The sequence below is a fragment of the Chroicocephalus ridibundus genome, chromosome 5 (genome assembly GCF_963924245.1).
Source record: "Chroicocephalus ridibundus chromosome 5, bChrRid1.1, whole genome shotgun sequence".
In the NCBI taxonomy this organism is placed as follows: Eukaryota; Metazoa; Chordata; class Aves; order Charadriiformes; family Laridae; genus Chroicocephalus; species Chroicocephalus ridibundus.
The window spans coordinates 71570569-71594954 of NC_086288.1; the positions used below are offsets into that span (position 1 = coordinate 71570569).

At 40.2% G+C, this 24386-nt stretch overlaps 1 protein-coding gene across 1 annotated transcript in view; it reads right to left on the reverse strand.

Annotated features, from left to right (window-relative positions):
- Window positions 1-24386, reverse strand: part of SCFD2 (sec1 family domain containing 2) — a 208178-nt gene that overhangs the window by 152915 nt on the left and 30877 nt on the right. The window contains exons 3-4 of the mRNA XM_063336355.1: window positions 18777-18904; window positions 792-967 (exon numbers count right to left, since the gene is read on the reverse strand). Coding sequence (XP_063192425.1) covers window positions 792-967; window positions 18777-18904 — 304 coding nt within the window. The remainder of the gene's footprint in view (window positions 1-791; window positions 968-18776; window positions 18905-24386) is intronic.

Sequence of the window (24386 nt, forward strand, 5' to 3'; positions counted from 1 at the left end):
TGCCAGGATTTCAGAAGGTTGTCCCTCTAAAAACAACACAGTGGCAGAAGAATGAGAGCACAGGGGGGAAAGTTTTGAGCTTTCCCTGAATTTCAGCAGAAATTAACTCTATTAGGTTCTTAGAAAAACTCCTGCTTTGTTTGGTACATCTCCAAAGGTTAGTAGGACAGAGTTCAATATACCACTAACTCTTAATTTCCTGAAAGAAATCCAAGTGTGATACAAAATGGTATGTAAATAATATTGTGGTCACCAACAGGATGCCATAAAAAACGTGGTAGTGGGAAAAGCTGAGGGTAGATGACAGCTGTGAGCAAGAGAAACCTCACTGTCTTGGTGCATGTAATTTCCAACTATGCTTTCACCCGCTCAGTAAATTACACAAATTTTACACTCACACAGTAACAAAGTTCTCTCTGCATTTGATTCAGCATGTTACCTCAAGAAGCATCTTCAGACTGATAGTGATAATAATAATAGTCCTACCCAACACTAAAAGTTGTATCACCTTGAAATTTCATATGGATGCAAAACCATCACCCAATTCAGATTATTTATGCACTTCACTTTTAACGTGTACCCTTTTGTTTATAAAATTATTCTTAGACAAAACCACAAAAGATTAACTATGTAGGTTCCCATTCCTTTTACCAGTTTGGCAACAAGGAACAGCTTTTTAGCAAGACATATAACACACTTTGTAAAAAATACAAGCTACAAAATTCAATGGGAATTCAAAAAATTAAATAAAACATTTTTACTTAGGTCAAATAAAATCACATAATATGTACCTGCAGAAGTAATCTCTCAAAGGCAAGGAAGTTGTCCCATTTGGAAGTCTGGGGGTGTTTCAAAGTCTGGACCGTGGCCAGCACAAGCTGTAGAAGACCACAATGGTTCTCCAAAGCTTTGAGATTATTTTTGAAAAGCTGAATGTATGAGCTGAGCTGTTCTGGGGTGACTCTGCCTGTGGAAAGGAAAACAGGACACGGCATTCAGTGGCGGCAAATACAAATACAGATTTTTTTAAATTATAGTGAATGGGTTATAGAGAACTTCAGAGGCTCTCTCCACTACGGGCCTGATCCTAGCTTCACTGCAATCACTGGGAGCTTCAAGCTGCAGCAACAGGTCAGGACAAAGACTTACTTCATCCATGAATTACGGCTTGAGATATGTGGTATGGCAGGTATTTAACAATACACAGAGGCTGACATAAAGGGTAATACCATTTTTTGGTTTCAGGCACAGAGGGACATTCATTTAAGCTAGGGAAATAATACTTGACGACTACTTCTAAACAATGGTTGATCTTCCTATTTTTATCAAAAGTCCAATGGGAATTTGTGAGTCTTCTACCTGAGACCACACCCACACCCTCCAGCTGCTTCTCGAGGGTGCATTTTTGATCAGTGTTGACTCAAAAACCAGAGATGATGTTAGAAATTCAGGGAACTGTTTTCTGGAGCTGTTCTTGGAAGGGACACTTCCAAGGCGTGACTCTTCAGTTTCTGAGATGCAGTAAGCGCAGCATGATTTCACCCGCTATTTGAAAATAAACACCCTGGTGCCCATACATTGGCCTGTAGATCTCTCCTTAAGAGAAGAGCATGAGGTGAGTCATTCAGCCATACAAACACTACAGAATTAGTTATTCTATCCAACATTGAAGTGCCAGCTAAACTGCTCAATCGATTTATATTTTCGAAGTGATCCGTTCCAGGGAAGAAGGTCCATAGTACCTCGTCTGCCCCAAGAAAATCATCGACACACAAGGAAAAATGGTGTCAAAACACAATCCTAATTGCAAGCCTGGACTGAGATCCAGTCTGGGGCTGTTTCATGGCTTCTGGCAGCCTCTGCCAGTAACGAGTCATCTTCCTCAAGCAAACCAGACCTAAAGAGCAGGGACGCGTGAGATGGAGTGAGGAGGATACTTTAACCTAAACAGGATAAGCTTTGGTGCCAGCAAGGCACTAGGCCGAGCTGATGCTAGGCGGTTCATGGCTTAACCCACTGATCATTGTATTTAGTATTTTTCCATAAGGGAAAGATCTTGTAAGACTGCCACTGTGTTTCTTCTCTGTGCTTGGTTATATCATCACCTTACAAGGCTCTCAATTTGCCTCCATCCTTTCAGTATCATATAAATGGTGAATAAATGATTCCAACAGTGAATAAACATTGAAAGCTCTTTCTCTTAGTTTCAGTGATACCAAGGGCGGTCTTTGGAAGAGCATTTAGATTAGGGAAAGCTGCTAAGTAAAGCAAAACCACACAGGCTCTTTATGTGAATTTTAACAGAACGCATCAAACCAAAAAGTCAGCAAATTAACACACAAATCAAGCTGACACCACTCAGTAGGCCAGAGAGCTGACAAAAGGCTTCCACAGTTAGCCCACATAGGCTAAAACACCAACCACAGCCATGTGTGTTTTCAGACTAAACAGTGGAGCTTTCAGTCTTGTTTTATTTCTTTTAAAGCTGTGTCAGGCAGATTTACATGGTGATTTGGAAATGTCAGCCCATGATGCCTTGCAGCATACCTTTGATAATGACTGCATTATTACCTATAGCAGTCCTGATATATAGAAGCATACTCAAAACCTGATAACTCGCTTCAATTGAGAAAACATGAAGTTGCCAGCCCTTCCCTCATACGAAACAGTAAAATGGGAGGGCTTTCAAGACTTCTGATTTCAATTTAAAAAAAATAATTTTTCAAGAGTTTTGTTCCATATCATCCCTTGTGAAAGTGAATCCAGATGCAGCACTGGATCAGTCTGAGATCTATTCAGCACCATTTTAGATAAACAATCAAATTCTTTCCCACCCTCAGAGTACCACCAAAAGAAAGTCCAACACATATGTAAACATAAGCGAAATCCTGACCTTAGAAAGTCATTAACAAAACTTACATTGGCATTAAAGAGTCCAGCATCTCATCTGTGTTATTTACAATATTCATGGAACCACTCGGATCCAGGGTTCAAGAGTTCCAGCCAACTTCTACACAGAAACCTCCCTGGACAGCTGGCTGATAAATACCACTGTTCTAGTAGATGAGGAAAGGAATTTGGGAACGTGATTGGTGGTAATCAGCAACTAAATGACTTTTCTTGAGGCCTAAATCCTCACCACCTTCCCTGCTGCTTGCTCACAGAGGGAGATTTCAGCACAACAGACTAAATTCAATCAAAACCCAACCCTACCGGCCCTTTATTTTTTTAAAGTCCATCTGTCGTTTCAAGTCCTTTTGTGTTGCAACGTGGCAGACAGGTCCTACGAAATGAAGAGAAGACAGATGCCAACCGCACCATCATGTTTCAGTGGTCATTTTGTTCTTCTAAAGCAAGTCCAGAGGTTATCAGGCAGAAGATGGCAACTACTGCCAGAAAGGACTTTAGTGTGAGCGTCTTGTCCTCCTCTTTTCTCCTCTTCCTGCTCCATCACAGTTACACTCTGCTCCAAACTCTACACCTATGCATAGCCAGGTGTCTGCGTGGGCACCAAAGTCTTAGGGGGACAGAGAACTTCAGCTATGAAAGCAAAACAGAAAAGCCTGGCTTATATGGGCTCCCTACCCCACCTGTAAAAAAATAGACATCTCCATAAATGCACAAAAAACGTTTACATGAAGGGCCAATATTGGTAATAAAACCAATGGGCATAAATAAAGCATGAATATACTTACACATGACATTAAAAAACATATTTCTGTATCAATCAATCTTCCTATAGTGGAGACAAACAAATTTAACTTGTTCTAAGGCGGGGTTTGATGAGTGTCTAATGAGCAGTTGCATAAATGCTCACAGACTTAATTCAATACAAATGGCCCCCTTCAATCCTTCACTCCTACGGTAATTCATTTGCAAACATATTGGGACATACAGATGTTGAATTCCACCTCCAACTTTCAAGAATTCAGGGCAGATTCCACAAGAACTACAGATCACTTTTGCCAACTTCAACATTACAGAAGCCGTACTTTGTATTTTAAAAAAATTAATTAATTGAAATAAATTATTTTTTGTTAAATACGAAAATAGCAGCACTGAATACCAACATCTACATACAGAAAATTCACAGTTAATACTACATGTGCAAATGATGATATGTACAGTAAGACTGAAGAGAAGAAATAATTCTACTACTAGTAAAGCAGTTCACTTGAGTTAGACATACTGGGGCAGAAATTACCAGCAACTGGTATTAAAGGTCTGTCAAAAATCTGTTTTTTGAGTAGTGAGAGTAGCCTACGTGGAACAGAAAGACTTTCACCTCAACAGTTAAAGAAAAAGTTAAACAGACAAACCACATTTGTAGACATTGAGACATGATTCCACGGTATGACTTTTTTCCATTTTATATTAATGCTGCAGTCTACGCAGTGTAATACAGGCATCGCTTCAAGAAAATAATTATTTTTCAAGATAGATTTACTGCTAGAAGGTAAATTTTAAAAATTCAGAATCCCAAAGTGCATTTTTTTTTTACGTAAAGATTTATGGATGAACAAGGTGTCTAAAGAGCAAAGGTCAGAATTATCAATGCGCTGTTCCAAACATACAGTCCTTATTTTTTCATCTAACACTTAGTTAATTATCTCCATAGGGACAAGAAAACAAGTAAAGAGGAAAGTACATTTTGTGACCAATTGAATAAATAAGTGGATGCTTTTCCAAGACTACAGGAACCGCCAAATACACATAGCTTTAAACTTTGTTCAGTTTTATGCAAGAACACAGTTTGAGCTGAGGTCCATTTTTCACTTGACAGAACCATGAATAAGAAAGGACCTTGGCACGCTTATGTTCACAGGCGAGATTTTTCAAGGCAGTAGAGGGCTGAAAAATTCCAAATAAATTGTTTTCCTCATCCACAGTCTTAGGAATATAGATCTGTCTCTCCCAGTAGCTTGCCTCTGATCATGTCCAATGCCGGATACTTACGAGGAATGTAGAAAGCTCTTACACTCCATGAAGCCAATTGGGAACAGTACTGCTAAGGGCGTCAGATATTTTGCAAACTAAGTGAGAGCAATTTAGTAGGACAGATGACGCCCCTTATACCTCCTTGTTAGTGTAATTACCAGAGTCATTCTTATTAACTCAAAATGCTTTCATACTTATTAGGAAGTTTCAGTAACACTCTTGAACAGCAAGTATCACAAAACCAATTTGATCTCAACTTTCGTTAACTTCAAAAGTCATCCAGTCCTTAAACTGTTAATAAAGAAGAGACGAACGCCAACTACTCTCTAGCTCTTTGGAGAGATGAAAAGTAGGCCAGTTTGAGATGCTGTTTGGCTGCCTTCTCCAGGATAAAGCTCTGGACCTGAAAAGCACTAAACCTTACAGCAGACTGAGAGCAAATGTCACAAGCTTATTTCTAAGAGCGTACGCCCATCTCCCACAAACACAAACCCATCTGCTCTGGGGTTGATGGTCACTTGTAAGCCTCTCTCTGCCTTTTCTGTTGCAGGAGCTCTAGTATCCAGACAACCCCACAGTCACAGGTATGAGCACTAATGGCAAGTCCCCACTACAGCAATCCCAGGATAAGTCCACCTTTGGGGTCTGAGCAGCCCCTGAAGTATGTCCCAAACCACATGGCAGCAGCAGCCTCCTGCTACCTTGTCCCCAGCAGCACTGTGCCACTGAGGAAAAGCTGTGACCAGCCTTCCTCCCTCACTGCCCTTACTGACCCCTGTTCCTCCTGCCACCTTAGGAGTAGCTGCAGGACACAGGCGTTGGAGTTCAGCCACTCTTCCCTGCCCCTCGTGGGCCTTCCAGTCCATCTCAAGTCACTCCAGAGTGACGGACCTTCAGGGAGGCAGACACATGTCACATGTCTGAAGGTTTGTAGCAGTGGCTTTCAAGGACATAGGAGCCATTGACAAAGGCGACAACTATGCTGAGGTCTAGCAAATTCTGGAATAGAGGTATACACCCAGAATAAATAAAACTGGACTCTATTTACTGCTCAACTAACTCTTGCCATGTGAGTCTGAACATTTAACCTGACTTGGCTTCAGTCTCATCAGCTGTAGCACTGAGTTGGTTATCTCAAAAGCAGTTTATTATTCATCACTAGATGTGTACAGTACCATTAAATCTTTGTTTTAACATATATTATATAGATCTATTAACTTATAATTATATAGAGATATTAACTTATAATTATATAGATCATTTATATTCACACAAGTGCCATATGCTATTTTAGCCTTCTCTCCTAATTAGCGTCAGTCTTATATTACAAAATGGAATCCACACTTAAATACCAGTTCTGTTACTACTCTTTCAAAATTCTTTTACATGTCTTAAGACAAATAAAACCTAATCAATTAGGTGGGACAAATGTAACTAAAGCACTCTAACATAATCATCAAGATTTTCGGTTCTAAGCACCTAAATGCAGATACCTAAATATGACCCCAGCTGATTTACGATTCCTAGATTATCCACAGTTTCAAGTTTCTGAGTACATTCAGAAGGCTTTAACAAACATAACTGGTAGCTTAGGTAGCTTCCAGAATTAAGCTTCCTAGGGTTGCCATCTATATTATACTTCCAATTTAATACTGGCATACCAGAGTATCTCAAATCAACTTCTTTGTCTTGACTAAATATGTATCATGGTCATATTTCATTACCTTATTTTTCACCTCTTCCACAAGCTTAATAAATACTGAGTACTAGGCCAAGTCCCAACCAGAGGGTCTCCAGCCCTAAAAAAAACAGTAATCCTTGAAAACAGTAATTCACTGTGACCGTAAAGGGACTTGAGATCTGCAAATTTGGTTGAATCATCTCCTGGATGCTTTAAACTTCTCACAGAAATGAATCAACTTGTTTGTCTTAAAATAACATGCCCAAAGGATTTCAGGTGGCTTGTGCATGTCCTCATTTAGCACTAAGACATATGTTTTCAGACAGTTGAGTACTTCATCGTGTTCTTGGCACGCTGTCCCAGAGAGAGGGAGGTCGTTGTTCTTCTTTGGTACGTTATTCACAGGACTGATTATTTCTCTGATGATTTCTGGAAGACTTCTGCAGCTGAGAATACCCTAACAATGATTTTGGGTGGTAAGCAAATAAATAGGGATGGAAAACATGATGATGTATGAATATGTACATATGTAATTCACCATGTCTCTTGTGTAACGAGTCATCCTTCGCGAGACTGAAGGATGAGGCTGACACAATTATGCTTGGAAAAAAAGCACTGGGCAAGCCACCCAGTGTTAGTGTATTGCCATGTTCCACTGCAAGGCTTACGTTAGAGACTTTGTGAGCTTTCTTCACGTAAAGAAATTCTGAAGCCCTTTCTGTCATTTCCTAAGACACACAAAGCACGGTACTTAGTGCTGATGTCCACAGCTGCCCCAGTGTTCCAGCAAAGTGCAGGTGCCACGTGTTTCTGCTGTGTGCCAAGCTTGGCATCTCCTGGCCCATATCCATAAGCTCTCCTGCTGATGTAAAACACAGTCATTATGGCTGATGCACCCTATGAATCAAAGATATCATACACATACAGCAAGTTGTATCTTATTTCCAACCACTCTGCTTCCCCACAGATATAAATAACAGCAATTGCAGTAATTTTCCTTTTATTGGTCTTAAATAATAAGTGTTTTATTTTTCACCAAGGTTCAAAGAGGCTTAAGGGACCTGCTGCTGTGTTTTTAACCATGTCCTAATGATCACAGATGGACAGTCTACAAGTACAGTCTACAAGTGCTTTTTTTTTAAAAAAACAAACAAACAAACAAACTTCAAATTCAAAACTTCAAAATATTTCTTTTCAAGACTGCAAAGATGTAATAGAACCAACATCAGCAAAAAATAAAGTAAGCCTTGCGAATAAAAGAAGTCTCTGGTGTTTACCTGAAATAACCTACCAAATAAATTTTAGCAGAGAACAGAAGATGGCAATACAATTACGTCTTTTCAGGAAGCTGCATCAACATTCCGTAACTACCAATGGTACCTTTAACACTTTAGTTTATATATATATACACATACATATATTAAAAATTAACTTATTTCTATATAGCAGGATTACTGATCTAGCTTTATACCTACTACTGACTAATTGGCAATCAAAAACTGGAAGAAGCATTTCGACCTTTCCTGGGCAGTTTGGTTTGTTTGATATCAAAGTTGTTTGTTCAGACACGTTAGAAACACTGTGGCTCACTACAGATTCCAGCCAATGAAGAAGAGCTGTTACTTACAACACCTCTCAAAACAATACTAGTTACCAGTAGATATGCGAGTAAATGCTATTTAAATTTTTAAGCTTTTAACCTACAGTCACTTACTCTTAAAGATATACAGTACAAAAAATTAATGACAATGTACATTTACATTCAACTTTTGTTTCAGAGCTTCACAAACGTTTATCTGTACATTAATGTTTACTCCCAACTATTGTGAACATCATGTAAATTGTCTAAAGATCACATTAATATAGCCTTTTCACAATACTTTTATTAAGACAAAAAAGACTTCATACTGAAGTTAATATAAGCTTTGCAGTATTACATTAGCAAAGAACATAAATAATGAAATGATATATTTGCAAAACTCCTGCAAAAGCAACACATGTCTGTTTTCTTTTAAATTTTTAAGAATTATCTTGAACTCTAATCACAACCAGACATGGAAGGAGACCTGGCCACAAGTTGCTATTCAAGTGTTTGGGTTTACTGTCTAGGAAAAAAAAAAAAAAGAAAAAAGAAAAAAGAAAAAAAAAAAAAAAAAAAGGACAGACTTTATCCAAAAAGTCCGGACACAAAGACAGACTATGGTCACCCCACTGCCTTCTTAAAAGTAACAGTAAGGTTAGCCAAATAGTCTTGCATCCATGTGCTAACTACAATTTAATCAAAGATAACATACCACCAACATATTTCTCTGTTTCACATCACTGCACAGGGTTCTGTGTTTCACTTCCATCTGCTAACTGCTTTACAGCAGTGAAGTGCAAAGTAAGTGAGGTACGAGACACAAATATGCCATGCTTTACAACTTTATTAGGGCTTGAACCATTACCCATCTCACACCACAAGAGACTATTTAGCATGCAGCAGGTTATTCACCCAACAACAAGAGACAGTTGAGACAAAGATACCTTTACTGAAACTTTGTAAACTAACTTAACCTAGGAACTGTTCTTTCTGCAAGAATATTAAGTCACAGAATAAAAAAAAAAACAACCCGAACATAAAAATTCAACAAGAGCTTAGGCTAAAACATGGTACTTGATACTTCAGAACCAACCAAAGTCTTTCTTTAAACTTAAATTAAGTGTGAGTAGTCCCAATATTACACGTCTTTTTTTAAGGTAAATTCATGTAACGCATAATACAGCAGTCATTAAACAAGCAAACAAAAAAACCCCAACCCCAAACCAATCCACAACACTCAGAACACACCTGAACACCACTTGATTTCCTAAACAAGAACAACAAAAAGCCATTTACAGTCCCCTGCAGAGAGTATCTTCCTAGAATATCGAGGGGAAAATTTTGCCTCCAACTAAACTTCTTGCAGTAGAGGAAGCATAGGATGCTCTACAAAACTTCTATTTTTTTCTTTAATACTACTTTCAGTAATTTCAGTTTTGGTTTAAAACATCCTTGTTAACCTGTTCCGCTTAAAATTTATTTTATTTTGTTATGAGTGCACTTCACATTGTCTACCTCAGTCTCCTTCTCTAAATTAGGCAGGTTTCCTTTAAGTGGAGGCAGGACTTAAGTCCCAGGGCAACTTCCAAACCCATTCCCAAATGCTGTAGCTCTTGTTGCAGGGGGAGAACCCAGCGGGGTTGCACGTTCCACACTGTTCTTCTCATCTCTATGATTAAGATGAAGATTTGGTACTTTGAGGTACTTTTTTCAGATAGGATGTATAAATGATACAGAGGTTCTATCATCATTTTTACCTCTCTTCTCTCCTCAATACAATGGAATTCAGTGTGTACATTTCACAGAAAAAAAAATGCACTTTTAAGGGTCAAACTGATACTCTGCCATTAAAGGTATTCAAACCTGTGAACAAATAACAGGGAGATGTGAAGTGGTGTCTTCCCCAAGTCATAAAGGAACATAACCTACTGAAAGACAATTTAAGGGAGGGAGCAGAAAGGAAAGGTGAGAGACCAAGGCAAGAAACTGGTAAGTTGTTCTTAAAAAGAAAAAAAGAAAAAATAAAAAAAAAGGATTCACTAATCATCTGAGAAGCTACAAGATCAACAGAGCTAGATAAGAACAAGCTACCTACAGCTGCCTTTATCACTTTAGACTTTTCTTCTTCCTCATGAAATACTCCTCTCCACTGCTCCACCAGTTATGAGTTCCTTCACTTTTAAACGCATTGGTATTAAAGAGTCAGAGCCTGTGTCTGGTCCTGGCACAGTACCTCTTTTTCAGTTCTCAAGCTTTTGCCCAAATAAAACAAATGCGGTTAACACCAGTAAGCTGAAGTAACTGCGCATAAGAAGTCCTCTTGTTTTTATACATTTCCAATGTTTGAGCAAAAGTCCAGCAAGGAGGCTTAAAATTTATTATTTGCTAGCACAATATTTCAACATTTTGAACTGTAGAAACAGTTCCCTTTTGAACTGTAGAAACAATAGCACTCACTAAGAACACATTTCATGGATGCATCAGACACCAGCAAGCCTTTTGCCTCATTCAACATGCCATTTTGCAGCAATCATAAAGTCCTTTTTTCCCCCCAGCCTTTATTTCAACTTTTCCTGTCTTTCTTCCATTTGCAACAGTCTTAATAGTGGATCTGTGACCTAAATCTCTCTAAAGTTCAGGATTAAACGTGTCTGTCAAGTTGAACATCAATCAGCCGTATGCCCTTGCAGCAATGGAAGCGAACCATGTGCTCGGTGGCACCAGCACAAATGCAGCCGGCAGGCAGAGGGAAGCTTTTACAACCCTGTATTTAGTACTTGTGAGACAGCATCTGGAGGACTAAGTTTTGGGCTCCACAGTACAAGACACATTGGGGCGAGTTGAAACGGGTCACTACAATGGTTTAAGGGCCTAGCGAAAATGATGCGCAAGTAATGGCTGAAGGAGATGGGTTTGTTTCGTCTCAAGAAATGAAAGCAGGGAGGGAAGCTACTTACTGTCCTCACAGACATAATGAGTGATTACAGAGAAGACTGCATCAGACTTCTCGGAGGTGCACAGTGAGAGGACAAGAAGCAATGGTCATGCACACTGCAGCAAGTTAAAAATCAAACCATATATAAAGGAGAACATCTGTTCCCCAAGAGCAGTTAAGACTGGTGCAGGGCACCCAGACTGCCTGTGGAACTGCCATCCTTGAACATATTCAAAATTCAGCTGAACAAGGTCCAACATATTAGTCTAACTCTTAAGCTGTCCTTGGTTTGAGCAGGAGGTTGGACCAGATGACCTCCAGAGTTCCCTTCCGACTCCAAATTATTCTACAATTCATCCATATTGTTGATACCACTCATTCTGTTCTAAACTGCAGGCAGCCAACAAAAAGGGCAAATTTCCTGCCAAGACTTTTCAGGCAACTTCACACTACAGAATTCTTTCTCTGGGATGTACTTGATAAGAAAGGATGCATATCTGTGCTCTCAAAATGAGCCTTCTGCTATTGCCCTATCTTCTTCTTTAATCACCAAGCTTCTGCCACACTGTTTCCTCCACACTAACAGCCATTTCCAATCCATTCACTGTTTAACCTGCACAGGATTCACACCAAGAGCCTAAGTACTTGGCTCCTCATAAATCACACGTTTCTTTCAACTCTAGGAACCTATATGTGCTAGACTGAAAATGAAGGGATGGAGCATAAATTGCAAAATACGCACCTGGACATCACGCCTCATATACTTCCAGTTATTCTAAGGGATGTTTGTTTGCTCTTTTGAGCAATTGTTTTGGGCTCTCAAGGATGCTACTCTGTATCAGGAGGTGAGACTGAAAAAACCAAAATGAACTGGCACTCCACCTTCCTGAATTCAGCATCCAACTTGAAAGAAGCCTAATGATGAGTGCAAAGATGGCTCTTCAGCTGGTGGTGCTTCTAAGCAACACTACACAGAAACGCACTGTCACTTACTGATGAAAAACAAACTTCTGCTCCTGAACATCTCTCCATCTCAGTTATGTTGTCACATCTCCTGAAAAACAGAGAACTTTGTTGGCAGGACCATCAGTATCCTTCATCCTTTCTGTTATATTTAATGAGTTACAGAGATGACCTGAAAAGTTTAGTTGCTTCAGAAAAACAGCAGAAGGCTCTTTGCACATCTGGAGCTTGCAGCACATCTCTGTCCTAGACTGGCAAAACCCAATGACTACCAGAAGATGAGATCTATTTAGTTAGGTGAACACTGATCATACTCAACAGGGTTGAAACCCTGAACTTCATCCTGGTGTAACACTGCAAGGTCAAACAGCCATAATATCAGTTTCTTTCTACAGTTCTCAATGTGGTAATGACTATTCGTACAAGAGTTAGCAGGGAAAGCCTAACCCCACCACATACTAGAAGAGTGTTCCCCAGGAATGTAAAGGCCTATACAGAAGACCCCTTCCCGCCCCCCCACCCCTCCCAAAATAGGAATGTATCCAAAACTTTCAGAAACACTTCAAACTCTTCAAAAACATTTAGCACTCTGAGAAGCAAAAAGCCTTCCTGCCTCCGGGGGTGAGTGATGCAACAAAACATCTGCTATATTGACCATCACTGGGATTGGGAACATTTGCTTCAGGTCAAGACTACGTTTTTAGTTGCACTACAGGGAGAAATCAGGAACTCAGTATTGCAACAGGCTGGAAAAACCAAATCCGCTTGGCTAGATGGCCCCACGCTGCAGGACTTCTGTTACTTTTGATGAAGCAAAGAGCAGACTAATTTAACTCAGAAACCGCCTGCTCAGGATCCAGGCTGCGCAATGGAAGGAGTTCAGGTCTCAGACAAGCAGCGTCCCCTCTCCTTAGAAAAATGCCCCGAGAACACCAGTGAGCCCTTGGAGCAGCACTGTGAGACCCACCGTCAGGAATTCCGGACTCCTCAGGCTAAACCAGGCCTATCTCAGTTGAGTTGGTACAGGAAGCCTCCCGCTCCATGAGGATGCCTGGAGTGAGACTTTGGCAGCCGTCTCACTGATTCTGCAGCTTGCTCTCCCAATGGGTTTGGAGACCAGGTAAAGAGGCAGCAGAGAAACGTACATAAACATCCCAAGAACCGGTCTACAAAATGATCTCCTCTCTGCAGAACGGGGGGCCATAGCGTCTCCCAAGCCTGCCTGTTATCCAGGTACCCATCACTTACCCAGAGACGTGCTGCAAAAGGGATTCACACACCCTGGCAACCGCTTTGAGCCCTGCAATGCGGATCGGCCTTCTCCTCCTTCCTAAGGACCTCAAACCCAGACTCACATTGTCTCACTACCTGTCTCTATCGCAGAATCGTCCTAAGGGTTGGCCAGGGTGGATTTTAGATATCTGAGATCAGACTTGGTTTATCTGGAAAGATATGTATGTACTTATCTACTTTATTACAGCTCATTTTCTTAGCAGGTCGCTTTTATCCTTAAAGCTTATCCCAGGAATTGATGGTATTGAATCTTGAATATTTTTACACACACCTCATCAAGGAAAAAATAACATGTTAAACACCATTACAGTCCAATGCAACTCTTTATTTAAAAAAAAAAAAAAAACAGAAAAAAAACCCAAAACCCCCTCACATTTTATATTCTTTATAGTCTTTATGTTTTAGACGAGGTATTCATCTATGTTTTCCTGCCCATTTTAAGGTACTTTTCCAACTCAAAATGTTATTTCATATCTAAAGGATAAAAATTTCAGGATCTTCCCATTTCTACTGAAACAAATTTTTAGAGTTCAATTCAACCCATGTAAGCCAGCCCATCTGAAAAAGTTACAGTGCTCCTCCTCACTTCACAAAGCCTGAGGCTTTGCTAATTTTGTAGCGAGCTTGATTTTTAAAACTCCATTTGCACAGTTCAAATGGAAAGAAACCAAAAAGCTTTTCTTCTGCTAACAAGGGCTCATGTAACAGCACACTGCACTTTGTTTCTGTTACTATACCAGTGTTTCGACTTTCGTCAGTCTCCATGCCAGTAAAAAGACACAATAAAGGAATTGAGACCCGATCAAGGTTTACTGTGCTCTTTTCAAACAGAAGAGCAAGGGTGTTTCTAAAGCCACAAAAGAACATTTGTAGCAAAGTTTTTACTGCTGCCAAATGCTATGCTAATAGCAAAGCTTTCAACAAGAGATTCATGGGCTGCCACGTTCAGAAGATGATTAAGATATGCATCAGACCTATGAAGAACGGAACGGGAAGTAGAGGAATGGAAAAACCAGCAACCTTTCCGCTGTGCTGTAAGTCAGGCTGCTGCCTCAGAGCAGAACTCCTTACAGTCACTTACTTTAAGAGCTGAGCAGCAGTAATCCCTCTCCGGTATTTATTATCTCGCTCGAATTCAGCACGATGCTATAAATCTCACCAAAAGGTTATTCTGACGATCTTCTAAACTGATTTCCAAAGAGCTTTTCAAAAGGAGACTTAATTCTTTAAATAAAATAAATTCCTTTAAATGCCAGGATTGTTATTACGCCAAAATAATTTACACCTACACATTTACACCTACACAATGGGATACCTGACCAGACCTTAGCAAATATTTACCTTCCGCAGATATTCATCAGCATTCACTTGGGTATCCAGAACACAAATGCAACTGCCACAGAGGCAAAATGGAGCCTCTTTTTTTAAGAAACAAAAGTTCTTAAAAAGCATTTTGTTGTTTTGGGTTTTACTTAAGGTCTGTGTGTGTATATGTATATATGGAATATTTTAATGCCTCTTTATTTAGAATTGGGCTTCTAGCAAAAGACAGCTCCACCTGTTTACATGCAAACACATACTGTTTTGGGAAATGTATCTAGTTGAAAGGGTTAAGGCAAAACTTAGATGTTAACTACTATTTAGTAACAGGTTTTCCGTGCATTTTAGCATCCCGTAAAGAAGAGGCTCAATGTCAGCATGCCCACAGTAAGCAATACCAAATACTCCCCAAAAGTCAATACTGGCAGCATTACTAAACTCCACAGGAAATTACATCTTCAAAAACCATATACCCATGTTATGTATTTATGGATGAAACAGATTAAACAATAAGTAACCCGGACGTACCACATGTTTTTTATGTTTATGCTGGCTGGAATTCTGCACTGTGCTTTGCCTGCCTTCTCCAGGGCTGACCCCTGAAAATTCCAATATGCCACATAGCCATACAGCCCAGGTTTTGTTTTGTTAGGAAAGGGAAAAGTAGCTCCACAATTTTGTGTTCTAGTTGGTTTTACGGACCATCATTTGGCGCTTTGTCTCCCTTTGTAATAGGGTTTCCCAAGACTTGCAATTCTTCTTTAAGAAAGAAACAGGATTTTAAAATGCTTGCAATTAACTGTTCTGAACAGCTTACTAGCCATGTCGCTCACTGAAGGTTGTAATGACAACATAATTCTTTCACTCACAAAGTGAAATGACAGCTAAAAACTGCACTTTCCTCAAACATAAATGGAAGGAAAAAAAAAGGAAAAAAATGTAAATCTTCCTTGAAGATGGTGTAAGACCACTTAATGGCCCACCTGGAAACCTAAGTATAAGATGGCTAAAGCAAAAGGAGAGAATTCTGCTCTGTTTACAAATGTCATGGAGGTGGTCTGAAATTTGAAACTGGGCTTGCTCCAATAATCCATCCACCAAAACTTCCAAGAAAATGTTGCCAGCTGTGCCCATCCTATCTCCGGCCACCTTCTTTCTACATTGAACCCTTCTGAAAGTCAACAGGACTTCCAGACGTGCCCACTACCACTTTCCTTGATACAACTAATAAATTGAATATGCAAATCAAGACCACCAGAAAGCAGTGCTCCAGTACACTCAGCTCAAAAAATGTGGCTAAAATTGCTGATTTCCTTTCTTTTTCTTCCTTCTCTTTCCTCAGAACTCCTCTCCTCTTTCCACTCCCACTGACTTCAACGGGAGAAGGAGTTCCCAGTGGCCTGCAAACGTTTGAGGCTGTTGGGGAGAAGACATGTGTCCCCTTCTACAGTTCTCCTACTCTCCTTCTCTCTCAGGAGGAGGAGGACACATTCAGAAGATAGCAGAAAGCAAATTCTTGAGCTGTGTGTCCTCCCACAAGTGTCAGAGCTCTTGCCAGGCAGAGAAAGAGGCAAGCCGGGGGTCAGGCACGTCGCTTGCAGGGGAAACGTGGGCAAGCACACGCACACCTCCGAGGAACAAGCAGCCTGTCAAAGCCCAGAAAACAACAGAATTTATTTTCTTTACACTAGAAAATACAGAGACAGGATGGGATTGAGTTTCCCATCGCAGCACAGGGCTCCCGTGCTGCCGGCATCCCATGTGATGCAGTTTTTCAGGCAGGTGGCCACTGCAGGAGGGCTCGGCTACACCAAATGGAATTCAAAGCTTTGCTTTCAAATGTAATTCACTCCTTATTTCCAGGGGGAAAAAAAAAAGCCCAAAAAAAGTAGTAGTAAGGAAAACACTCTTACCATCTGACACAGCTGGTCTTAGTAAGGAGAGTACGAGGCAACTTTCATGCTAGAAAAGCTCTCTGACATTTAATATTAGGGCCATAAAAAACTCAGAAAATACCCTAAGTGTTGGGAAAACCAGTGTGCAATCCACCGAGACTTTCTGATACAGGCAGAACCTGAGGTAAAATCATAAAAACTGAAGTCTAAGCAGAGCGAAAGCATTTCCCTTCTCTCCAGCCAGTCTTGCGTCATATCACAGCCGCAGTGGAAGGAGCCTTTCAACTAAACACAGTAATCGGGACTAGAACAGGCCACTAGAATTTTTCCTTCTCAGCAAAAGCAGCAATTGATAAACAGCACCATTTCCAGCTTCCCTACAGAGAACTAAGATGTTCTGTAGCACAATGAATGAGCAATGAATGCTGTAAAGATGCAGATTTGTTCTAAGAAGTCATTAACGAATATGTGTCACTAGACAATATGACATCTGGGCGTGAGTTTCAGGTTTTCTGCATTTAAGCTCAATAAGAAGTTTTGATTTTGGTGAGTGTAGTGCCCTCCTTTCCTTGTTTCTCATTTTACGTCTGCTTATCGTTTACAAGATTGCCTCAAATTTTGTTTCGCCCTTTGAAGTTCAACCACAAAGTTAACAACTGATTAAGATTCTAGTGCAAGCTAAATATCCAGTTCACAAAATAATTAACAAAGTTCCATAAAACATTAGTAAGTTACAGCGACACTTCAACAAAAAACAAGTCTCAAGAACTACAGCATCAGAAATTTGTTTCACCATCAGCTCTTAAATGTTTCTATATGGCACTATATTGGGCCCCCGTGTGTCAGATGTTGAGGCTGCCATCAGTAAGTGTTGGCTCATATGATTAAGAACCTGGTTATTGCAGCCTTCACTGGATACCACGGGAAGGGGACACAGAGACTGATCTAATCATTCACACAAAGCAGCAAAGGCGGTAGATGGATCGTAACCTCTCTAAGACAGGAAGTAATTACTTTCGAAACAAAGCTGAATTTTAACATTAATAATTTTTTTTTTAAGGCATACGTAACAGAAAAACAGTGGGAGCTTCTTAATGTTATTATGGTGAATACTCACACACACACTATCAGTGAAAGCTTAAACAAGATTTTATTATTTACTGTGCCTTACCCCCTTCAGACAAATTTGTAATAGCCCTCTCACAGCTGCTCCTTTTTCATTTTTTTAAAACATCTTACAGCGTTACTGTTGCAGAGATCTAGTATTTCTGATTAATAATCTACTGGATGCATGCTCTAGGTATTTGTAAAGACCATACAATATATGAAATGTTATAGCTGTTAAGAGCTCATGAGTTGGCTGTACATCTAATTCTACAATATCTTGGCAGTTTACTCCGGAGTCCCAGATAAAAGCCTATTACTCTTATTCCATGAGGACCTTTCTCTCTTGATGAAAAGTTCAGCATAAAGCAGTCTTACAGTACATAAAAATGCAAAAAATTATTGCGGTATAGAACAACACCAGTTTTTATAAGCCTAACATTATATCAATTTCTGCATTTCACCGAGTATGATATATAGTGAGAACGAGGTTCTAAAAAAGCTATTGAAAGTCATTATGTTATAATCTGTATCTCCAATATTTTGAAGAATTTGGGTTTAACGAGTGCCCAGACGTGGTTTTCAGCTTAAAGTCTCTTGACCCAGGCAGTCTTACTTCATATAAACCTCACTACCTATGGAATGCAATCACTACCTGTATAATGCAATCATATGCAAGATCTGCACAACTTCCATCAGATCAGCTGCTATTTACAATGCCTGCGTTCAGGACACAAATCCCGCTGAATACCCAAATTCTCATGCTTTGCAGAATAAAGACAAGCGGTATTGCTAACCGCTTGCATGCCTTTAAAATCCTCCTTCACAGAACTCCATTGCTTCGCAACCACTCTCAGTCTTTTTAAGGTTGATTTATTTAAAAGAAAACGTTTGCCTCTCGCTTATATACCAGAAATATCCTACGGTAGCCACGATGCTCACCCAAAATCTGTTGACAAGGATGGGGATAAGGTTTTCCCCGAGAAAGTTAAGTGGAAGAAGAGGAGCTGACATCATCTTTCGCATTTCCACTATGTAGGGAAGAGCATGTCATATGCCACTCACCCATGCTCATCTTAATAGGTAAATTTTCTCTGCTCGCGGCCTCCACAAGGTGTCTCCTCGCCTCCATCACAGCTTCCTTTTGTTTGAGGTTCATGAAGGACTCCCAGAGAGCTTTGGCAGCTGGATCACTATAAGAAAATGACAGGGTTACACTAAACATTGCTTGAATAATGGAGTAAGCTTAAGACGACATTTATATTTTAAGATGAGTGCTTCTACTTAGTAACTCCTCTGAGGTGGGATGGATACAAGCAAAAATAAAGTGACACAAAAGCTTGATTTGTCTTAGGGGAACAGTTACTACAGTTTCACAGAAAAAAAATCTAGATTTTTTTTGCTATTAATTATAAAGTGTTAGAATTCACATATAATAAATAAGCATGTCAGCCTCAAGGTAATCACTACTGTTCAACCAGAAACAGTTCAAACTTCTTCAGTTACCAAAAAGACATGGAAAGGATGGGCTCTAACTTCCCCAAGAGAGTTTCAATCCCAAAGCCAATATTTCCAACGCTGAAGGCTGTTGGTATGATTTGATGAACTCCCGTCACTTTGGGTTTCATGGATTCTCCTTCCATGAAAAGAATAGTCCATAGCAGAATGTAACTGTCCTTATGGTTTCCGTATTTACAGATTTCCTTTTTATTGTTGCTGTTGCTAAGCACAAATTAGGAATTTCTGTGGCTCATCTGCACTCAGTTCCCTGTCAGTGCTCTCCTCCAGGACACTGCATTTGTTGCTGTTGTGAATGAATTCAGTGTTTTCTCAGTAGGGGGGGGGAAGGAAAAGGGAGAAAAACCCTCGCCTGGGGCTAAAGCCACACATTGGGATTAACTGTGTTGGATTTTGTTTTTATTTATTTTCTTTTTTAAAGAGAAAGCTTCCCTCTGTTTTTTCCTCAGGAGACATTTGACTTCTAAATACGTTTTGATGTCATTTACAACATGCTTATAAATATGCCAAAACAAGCTTTGTTTCATGGAAAATAAAAACCCCCAACAATTAATTTGACACCCGTTACAGAGCAGCTGTGCTTACACTCTGCTGCAACAGCAGGGCTGGACTGAGCAAATCCGTGCTCTCCCCCAAGCCAGGTAAGAGGATCACCAAGGCCCGCTCCTGTCATCCCAGGAACCCACATCCTCTGTCAAAGCCTGCGTGGGTGGAAGGACCGTGGGAAGAAGGTTGAGTTACCCTTCTTCTGCACAAACCACAAATGAATAGGAAGAACAAATTTCATCCTATCACCATGATTTAGGAAAGGAAGAAATCAGATGACCTGACACGGTCTTTCCATTTCTCTTTCACACAGTGCAACTCCACCTTCCTCCAGTGATGGAGGGAGCAGGCAGCACATCCCAAAGCAGCCGGGGCATCTGCAGCAGCTCCCTCTTCTCCACCACCAAGCGCGATCTGAGCACTGATGCTGCACACTGTTCAGGGGCAGCAGCTCCAAGGGGGTGCCTCGCAGGGAAAAAGCATGGCCATTTATAACATATGCAAGAAATAAGAAAGAGCTTTCCAAAGCAACTAAATGCTTCAACACAATCTCCCTTAAGGAATGGATCCTTGGGTATGCTGTTCTCACAGACTATCTATCCAACTGTCATGATTCAGTCCTACCCACTTTTAAATGCAGCCTGTTGATCCCGTTCACAGTGTATGTCTCACAGCCATTTACAAGCACGCCTGAGGTTTGGTTTGCAAAAGGTCACCGCTTTGCCCATTAACTAATCCCTTCCTAAACATGCAGCTCTGAATAAAAGTCTACAGAGATCAGGAATCAGGCCTAAACCAGCAGGAAGCTACTTTTAAAAATACTTATTTTCCTATTTGGAAGAAAAATCAAGCTTCTGTTTTCTAAGATTTTAACCTGTTCTCATTTTCCAAATTCTCTTCATCACCACAAATATGAGCAGAGACTCTCCCACAAACACAGACGCCAGCAGCTAAGACTTTAAAACAAAGGAAAACAAAAAACACGAAGAAGCAAAATAAAAGTCTCCCAAATTTTGCACAGGTTTTTGTAGTCTCCTCTTTCTCACTCCTATACTTCGTGAGGATATTTAGCAAATAGTAAAGCGTGGAAAATTCATACCAAAAGCATCTACAGACCTCAGCAGAAGTCAGAATGTATGTGATAAGGCTGCACCATTTTTCTACCCCTTGTCCCTGCTGCTCCCCCCTTCCACACCACGTGTTGATCAGTCCTGCCAATTCAGACTGCAAGGTCTCCGAAAGCAACGGGTACTGTACCTGTACAAGCACTACTACGAGTCCCTGTCCCAGCTGGTACTTCTACTTCCTACTACTAGTTTAAGCAATAAAACCCCTCCAAAATAACAGACTGATTATTTTAAACTTTTACAAATAAAAAAGTAAGAATGAGTCACACTAATGCATTAAAACCAAAATGGCAGTGAGGGTGGTTTGCTTTTTGCTTTGTAAACTCTTTCTTCCTCCTTTAGCCACAGTAGGTTTTCTTTAATCCCCAGGACCTAAGTTTGCACGATCCCTGAGGGCTGCTTTAGCACACCAAAAATAGCAAAAAGCAAAACAACTGTGGTACAGCCTAAAAGCAGATGGAGGTCAACCACGCTCCCGTATGCTTGGCTCTCTGAGTTTCGCTAGACATTTTTCTTCCCACTGCTTTGCAGAATACCTATATGTGATACCTAAACCACTAGAACAATATATAACAGGATGAGATCAATATATATTTATAGCTCACACACACAGCCAACTGACTAGGTCAACGCATGGAAAGCAACAGTTCCTGTGTTCAGTCACTTTTTTTGGAAATAAAATAGGGAAAAAGAGCAACAAAAGTACTTGTATGTTTTCTGCTGAAAACGCTTTTCCCCTCCATTACACCTTCAGAGAAGGGCTTTTCCTTTGAACGACTGCCCATTCTTTAACTTCATCAATGGCAAGGCAGGAATGGCTGCTGGGAATGGGTCAGTCAGAGGCAGTACAGGGCTCTGCTGTTGCCTCTTGCCTGATCTGAGAAGTTACCACAACATTTTCCTTTTAGAGATTTCTAACACTCAGAAACAATATTATCTTATCTTCCTCTTTTGGTGAGACATTTGTCTGCGGCTGCCTTCCAGCTCTTGTCATGGTGCCCTTCCCCTCCTCTTTTTCCCATCTGCAGTTCCTCTGCTTTGGTCCAAACGCCCCAAATCCGATGACACCGGTGCTGTAATCAGTCATTTGTATGCAATCCAGTACTCCAATTCAAATTTCTCCTTCCTCTTGCATTCCTTGACTTCCCAAGGATTATTTATTGATTTTACAAGTTATCTAGTGAACCACTGTCCTCTGAAAGTAGTTTTCTGAAACTAAGTAGATTTAAAAAAAAAAAAAAATTATGCATTACAAAACCTCTAAAAATGTTGTCTGAATCATGTTGTTTTGCTTAAGAAAAAATAAATTCATTACATTTCCTAATTCACTACAATACAGATCAGGAACTGTAAACCACCATTCAAAATAAGTGTCACAGTAATAGGTAAATATTACAGTGCACACTTTGGTGCATCTCCAAATGTTTTGCAGGGCATGGTATGCCTGGCAAAGAGAAGAGAGTACTAAAATTCAGGGGCTTCTGCCATTAACCAGTTTCACCAACAAGTTTAGTTTTGCTTACAGGTTTTAATACCCTGTCCCTTCCTGTTATGGTTATGGTCATAGTACCTAATCAATCAGCTATCTCAGAAACGGAACGTAATAAAAACAAGCATAGCAGTTACCTGCTAGACAAATTAGAAGTTTATTAAACAAAAACATTACATTCTGTCCAGAGATAAGGCTAAAGTCTTTGAGAGGCCCTGTCAGGCACAGCTATACCATTTGAAATACATAAAGCAAGGGGTTTTTTTGACAAACATCTGTTAATTGCAAATTTCTCCCTTCCCCTCATACATAAACGTTACATTTTTTTTAATAAGCCATTCTCTGATCCCAAACTAATTAACATTTAACTGCATATAACTTGGACTTCAAAACAACAAAGAAGTTTATAAAGGAAGAGGGAGAACACTAGACAACCAAAAGACGCGACTTCCCTACTTCTGGTATTTGCATGCCAGTTTTCAAAGCTGAATCACTAAGACATAGAGAGAACAAGGACCAAATCATCAGACCCCATAATCTGTACGAATCCAAAAATGAGACATCAGCTACCAACAGTGCCAGGAAACAGGTGCTGATGATAAGCGGGTCAGAGACTGGGATGTTCTCTGCTGACCAAAGCCAGCTGCAGGTGGTTCACAGCACCTCTGATTTGCAGCCTCCAGAGGCACTCTTTCGTTAATTAAAGATAGGAGAGATGGAAAAATAAGAATAAAAATCAAGACTAGAACAATATAGGTGTGAAGTGGCTAACTAGCTGGATTCCCAAATGTACAGTACCCCAAGGAAAGACGGCTCAATGAAATCTGCTGCTCACTGGGAGCAAGATGCCAAGGTGAAAAAGCCAGAGCCCTGAGCAGAAGTAAGGGTGCAGTTTGTAAAGCAGTTCTTGGGGGATGGCACGCTCGCTTCAGCAACACTCACTCACTGGGTGGGAACTGGTTCCCCTTTCAGCTGTGGCAACACGTTCCATGCGGCACTATGCACTGAGCCAGGTAGGAAAAAGTTGGTGACTTTTAAACACAGCTCCGATCCCTCAACTAATTTGCTTGATCCTACAGGTTGATAATCAAATGCCTAATCTTGCATCTGTTAAAATAATTGTAGCTTATTTTCTTGATCTGGTCTGGTCCAGTCCTGCAAGGACAATAACACCAAGGTTATCCAAGAGACTAAAAGTGTCCCCATCTGTGATTGTCTGTATGCTTAGTCTCAAAGCGACTCATTTTGAACACATTTGGGGACAACAGGAGAAGTTGGTGGCACTGGGTCATGCTATTACCAAGCTGGAAGTTGTAATCTGGAAATAGGTGAAATCAAGCGCCAGTCAATGGAGAACAAACTCTCAGAGCAGATGCAAACCTACAGGCAAAGACAGAAACCTGTGGGCACATTACCATGGGGTGGGGGGTTCCAATGCACAACACCACAATTTTAGACTTGGCTGAAATGATATACCTCTTGCTTCACACCACCAGTACAGAAAGATATTTACTTCCCTTACTGCTCCAGGTCTTGTCTGTCACTGATAAATTATTAAAATACAGTCTTCCAGGTCACTAATGCAAGAGCAAATGGTGAAAAAGCAATAAGCCCATACGAGAAAATACGTCCACTCAATGACTAAGTGTTCTCCATTTATGATTATGTTTTCAGATCTACTAATAGGCCATTCTTAACACCTTTAGCATTTATAATATTAGTTTAGCAATGTATTTCTTCAATCAGCATGTATAATTAACCAAATGAAAACAAATTAAACACTGTTGTCCAAGCAGCATACCATAACCACCAAAATTATCAGCCACATCTGTAGTGTCTGGCAAGCTATTGCAAATTATTTTAATATGCTCTATTTTCAAGTCAAGGAGGATAAAATTGACATGTACATTATCTATTACTGGATTTTTGCCTGGACTGCTTTGCCTAACAGGACAAATTCAGGTCATCCTGTTTTCTGCTTATAAAACACTGGCA